Raw genomic sequence first — 6,000 nt, forward strand, 5'->3', positions numbered from 1 at the left:
AAAATTTTGCCAAGTACGATGCAACCCAACCTAAACCCAACCATAACTATAAATGATTCCCAAAATTAGAGGAGAATAATAGTTGGAAAACAATCAAGTGCATAAACCTAACCGTAAGCCTAAACTTGCCCAAAAGCCTGAATTCTGATTGGCTGATTGGAATGTTGTTCAAGGAGCAACATAGATGTTAATCCAGGAACATGTCCTACTCGGTGAAATCAGGTTGATGAGCAAACAAGACATCTGTGTTTTAAAACCTTGTCAGTTTACACTCTTAATGTATTGTTTTCTGAGCACGGTGTCGCCCTGGGAGTCGAACTGGAAAACAGGAGAATTGTTAAACGGATCTGCTTTAATCCTCTGCGTCTCCATCTCTCTCTCGTGTTCCTGCAGCGTACCTGAAGAGGCGATATGGTCTGCTGAGTCCCGGCTCAGACAGTGATTCCCCTGGTGCTCATTCAGACTGCATCAGTCCGGGTCTGAGCGCGCTGGATCTCTGCCCCTTCAGCCAGGCCAAGAAACCCCGCGTGGTGCTGGCGGCGGAGGAGAAGGAGGCTCTGAGGAAAGCCTATCTCCAGGAGCCGTACCCTTCACAACACACCATCGAGATGCTGGCGGCACAGCTCAACCTCAAGACCAACACCGTCATCAACTGGTTCCACAACTACAGGTATCAAACTGATGCTGTATAAATGGGGGGTTAGCTCCACCTGCTGGATGTTTGAGTCAGAGACAACTGGAAAACTACATCATTACTGTGAAAGAGTGGCATATAACCTATTATGTACAGGTGAAGTCAGAATAATTCGCACTCTTTTCCAAATATTTCTCAAAGGATGTTTAACAGATTCAGGATTTTTTACAGTATTTCCTATAATATTTTTTCTTCTGGAGAAAGTCTTATTTGTTTTATTTTGGCTAAAATAAAAGCAGTTTTAAATTTTTTAAAAGCATTTAAGGTCAATATTATTAGCTCCCTCAAGTAATATTTTTTGTGATCGTCTAAAGAACCTAGTTAAGCCTTTAAATATCACTTTAAGCTGAATACTAGTATCTTCAAGAATATCTAGTCAAATATTGTTTACTGTCATCATGGCAAAGATAAAATAAATCAGTTATTAGAAATGAGTTATTAATACTATTATGTTTAGAAATGTGCTGAAAAAATATATTTTCTCCATTAAACAGAAATTGTAGGGCTAATAATTCAAGAGGGCTAAAATTCAGACTTCAACTGTATATGTTTCTTTATATACAACAACCTATATACCATCTCACCACTCTAAGCTTATGCATTATATGAAAAGTAAAAGTAAAGCCATATGGGTCATTCACATGTCGTATGCACTTCTCACATATGTAATATTTATATACATATGTATACATGTTAATTACTAACCTTCTTTTAAACAAGATTTGATTATAGATGCAGTTCAATAGTAATGCCAATTACCGAATGTCTGTAGTTATATAGCCTATATACAAAAAAATAAAATAAATACATAAATAATAAAATAAATAAATAAATAAAATAAAATAAATACATAAATAATACATAAAAAGCCTCCAAAACATATATCTAGACCACGGGTGACCAACCCTGTTCCTGGAGCTCGACCTTCCTGCAGATTTCAGTTGCAGCCCATATCAAACACACCTGCCTGTAATTATCAAGTGCTGTTCAGGTCCTAATTAATTGGTTCAGGTGTGTTTGATTGCAGGAAGGTCCATCTCCAGGAACAGGGTTGAGCACCACTGATCTAGGCCTTATTTGTGTTTAAAAACAATATTGTTAAACCCAACTGAAAAAAAAACAGCTTAAACCAGCCTAAGCTGGTTGGCTGGTTTTAGCTGGTTGACCAATCTGGTTTTAGAGGGGTTTTGGCTACTTCTAGGCTGGTTTCCAGCCATTTCCAGCCTGGTCTTAGCTGGACATAGCTGGTTTTGGCTGGGCTCCCAGCCTGACCAGCTAAGACCAGGCTGGAAATGGCTGGAAACCAGCCTGGAAGTGGCCAAAACCCCTCTAAAACCAGCCTGGTGACCCAGCTAAATCCAGCCAACCAGCCTAGGCTGGTTTAAGATGTTTTTTTTAGTAGGGGCATCACAATTCGCATACACTCCGTCTTAAATAGTATTTGAAAATAGAATTAATATGTCCCAAACCATAGTGTGTTGAAAAGAGTATGCTAAAGGTTCCCGAATGGTCTACTATTAGAAATTGGAAGTGTAGAACCGTCCGTAATCCAACCGCTAATATTGTCCACAATACATTGCTCCTTGGAAGTGAATTCGATTAGAACTACAAACTGACCAACCATCAAGTAGAGAGGCTTCGGTAAAGTTCTTTGAATGAGACGCAGCAAGTAATTCCGTCATTCCGAGTTCATAATAGTCCAAAAGGTAATGAAAAATTGCAGTTTATTTGTGTTTTAGGTTGCTGAAAGAATCAATTGCTTGTTTGTTTAATTGTTTTGCACTTGTGGTATGGTAAAAAAGTGGTATGGTATGGTTTTTGGGTACATTGTAAAAAATGTACCGTAACTCACTGTACCAGACCGTACCACTCAGTGGAAACTGACATTTAGTTAACAATAGTTTCCAAACATCAAAGGTCCTGTGAAATGTTATAAAATATGCATTTTTAATTTGATATTTGATGTGATCTCAACTGAAACATGAAGAGAGTGTGTGACACAGTACAGGGCTCACAAAATCTAGAAGCCCGACATCCCGGGGCTATTGTTTTTTCAGTCAGGCTACCAAAATCTGTCTACAACTTGCCCTGCAAGCTATCTTGATAGTAGTAGCTTGACTGGAAAAACAATAACCCTGGGGCGTCGGACTACCAGATTTTGCGTGCCCTGGAGAAGCACCTCGCCTTAAAAAAACAGCCTATAGCATTTTGTTTTTATCACAGCTCTTCCAGTGAATGTTGAGATCAAGTGCATCAATTGAAATGCAAATGAGACACATAGGGGGCGGGGCATGTCTGATACTACACTGTAAAACCCAACAGTCAACTTTATCAAATGAAATGAGTTTAGTTAACTCAAAATTTACTGAAAATTAATTCTACTCATTTGAAAAGAGTTTTGAACTCAGTGTTGAAGGTAATGAGATAATTAAATACCTCATTACTTCAACTTAAATGGAGTAAGTTCACAGTACTCATATACAGGGCTTAATATGTGCCGGAACACGTCAGATCCTCTGAAATCTGATCTGGCACCTCATTTTACCAGTCCCCCTCCTCACCCGCCCTCCTCCCCCGTCCGCTGTTCACTTTCTCTTTGTTCACTTTGTTGACACCCTGACTCTCTTCACTTTCGTCCACGACAACCATCCCCGGCCCTGGCTCGTAACTTACGTCCGTGACACGCCTCCGCTATCCACCGCCCCGCTATCCCCTAGACACCGACCCCCCAACCCCCGGTCTCCCTTTTCGTGCACAACACCTCTACATCCTTGGGTAGCCTACATCCTTGAATGGTCTACTATTAGAACCGTCTAGAATCCAACCGCTAATATCGTCCACAATACATTGCCGGATCCATTACCCCAATCTGTTCCAGGACCTCGCGATTCACAAAATAAGCACTGCTCATATAGATTAGTTTTTGAACTCAAATGGTTTGTTGCTGTCAGTTTCTTCAAACCGTTTGAGTTGCCTTAACTTATTGGGTTTTACAGTACTCAGTTGGTTTGAGTTGTCTTTATGTATTGGGTTTTACTGTGCTCAAATTGCTTCATTTACTCAAATTGAGTAAGTTCACAGTACTCATTAGGATTCGTTTTTGAACTTAAATGGTTTGTCGCAATGGCAGTGTTTCCTCTAGGATTTTTTCCAGCTGTAGGCCTTTTACACAGGTCTACCAACTACCTGTGGCGTTATTTCAATGACAATTGGCGTGAGCACAGTATACAAGTCGAGATCGCATTTATGTAATATGAGTATGCAAATCTCTGTGCTTACGCTCTGATTTCTTCTGTTCATGTACAAAACTTCTTGAACGCCCTCAAATATACGCTGCTCAAGTGAAGACTTTCTTTTGTGCTCTCAAATAAACACTGCGATTTAGTGTGTTTATGTAAAAAGTATGCCTCCAGCATTTATTAGATTTGCTAGGAATATTTATGAATGTCTCCAATAGACCCACAGCACGGCATTAATGCGTCTTGAAGTAAAGTGAAACGGCTATAAACTCTAGCAAGATTAAGTAATTGTATCTAGAGCCATAGACCTTTATCTATAAAGTTTAATTATGAAAACTGTCTACGTCATGTTTGCTAACCTCACGAATCAAGCACTTGTCAGTCAGTCAATCAGTCAGCATGTCACCTTAAAGGGTTAAACAAAGAACGCACAGCACTACGATTACAAAAAAGGTTTGCTCTGTTATAATTCACTTATTTAATACGTTTTGGTGCGATTATAACCTGCTATTAAAAAACAGCAACAACTGAATGTTTTGAATGAGAAGCTGTATTGTAGCTGTGGCGGGATGAACTTACAGTACTGTAGGTATGGCGCCCGCCATGGAAGAATGAATGTAGTGGAAACGATGAATCAGTCTTCTCAAACAGTTTGAGTTACCTTACCTTATTGGGTTTTACAGAGTAGAAGAGCATTTGATTGGTCAAGATTTGATGAGAAAATAAAGTATGAGGTGAGATTTTTTAAAAAAAATCGTTGATCGATTTAGGCGGAAGCGACAAGCTACAAGCTTTACATGTTTACATCAGTTTTATATTTTCTAAACACGAATTTTGTCACTGTTTTGCAGCACACTAGCTTTTAGATATCATTAAAACTAATAGACTTGGAACTATCATCAAAACATTTTTTATTTTAATTTCACAGGACCTTTACTCACCAGGAAACAGCACATATTTTTGATCATATCCCAATTTTTTGCCTATAGATCAACTGCTCAAACTATATTGATTTCCTCCACCTTATTTGTTTTACAATATATTTTCTCAACAAAAAAAAAGTGGCTAGTGAAAATGGCGAGTGGCTAGTTATGTTGGAATACAACTAGCCACAGTGGCTGGTGATCAAAAAAGTTATTGTCTGGGTATGATGATATTCTGTAGGCTCTGTATTTCTTACACTATATTGGTTTAATCCTCCATCAGGTCCCGCATGCGGCGAGAGGTCCTGATGGAGGGTCTTCAAGACAACGACACTGACGCCGAGCACAACAACTACTCTCCTCTGGCATCCCACAGTCCTGTGTCAGACCGTGAAGACCGAAAACAACTTCCATCCATCCGCAACCGCTCGGTCAGCACCGTCCCGCACCGTTTCACCGTCAAACAGGAGACCACCGAGCCAGAAGACGAGGAGCTACGTCTGCGGCAGGACAAGTGCTTCTCTATTGGAGCTTTCAAAATCGAAGAACCAGGACGCAGTCAAAGTCTGCTCCCCGATGGCCCACAGAGGAACAGCTCAGCGTCCCATGAAGGAGAAGAGCTGGAAAAATCACCTGAAGATCCCGTAAGCTTTAAAGCTTCATCTGAACCGTCACGGAGCAGCCTGGAGGTTTCGCTTAATTCGCCGTCAGCCGCTTCTTCACCCGGGCTCATGATGTCTGTGTCACCCGTCCCGTCCTCATCCGCACCCATTTCTCCATCTCCACCAAACCCACCGGCGCTGGAGCCGCCATCGCTCAACGCAAAACTCAACAAAAACACTCAGAGACGCAACGAGAAGATGGCAAACCTCAACAACATCATCCATCGCCTGGAGCGAGCTGCCAACCGCGAGGAGACCCTGGAGTGGGAGTTTTAGACCCCAAATCTGGATGTTTATGAACTAATTTTAGGTATTTTGATAACTAACTTTGAATTCTACTGTACGAAGAAGAAGAAGAAAGAGAAGAGAGTAAGAAAGTGTCATGAAATGCACACTGACGTCGATTGCCGCTGGGTGAGATTATTATTCGAATAAAAGACCTCTGTCTTTAAGCCATCAAAAAAAGCACTACTTATTTAAAA

At 40.6% G+C, this 6,000-nt stretch overlaps 1 protein-coding gene across 1 annotated transcript in view; it reads left to right on the forward strand.

Moving 5' to 3' along the window:
- cux2b (cut-like homeobox 2b) overlaps nt 1–5,794 on the forward strand; it is a 375,989-nt gene extending 370,195 nt beyond the window's left edge. Inside the window, exons 22-23 of the mRNA XM_056464131.1 lie at nt 394–670; nt 5,140–5,794. Of these exons, the coding sequence (XP_056320106.1) occupies nt 394–670; nt 5,140–5,794 (932 nt within the window). The remainder of the gene's footprint in view (nt 1–393; nt 671–5,139) is intronic.
- The last annotated feature ends 206 nt before the right edge of the window (nt 5,795–6,000 follow it).

Source organism: Danio aesculapii, chromosome 8 (assembly GCF_903798145.1).
Source record: "Danio aesculapii chromosome 8, fDanAes4.1, whole genome shotgun sequence".
Lineage (NCBI taxonomy): Eukaryota > Metazoa > Chordata > Actinopteri > Cypriniformes > Danionidae > Danio > Danio aesculapii.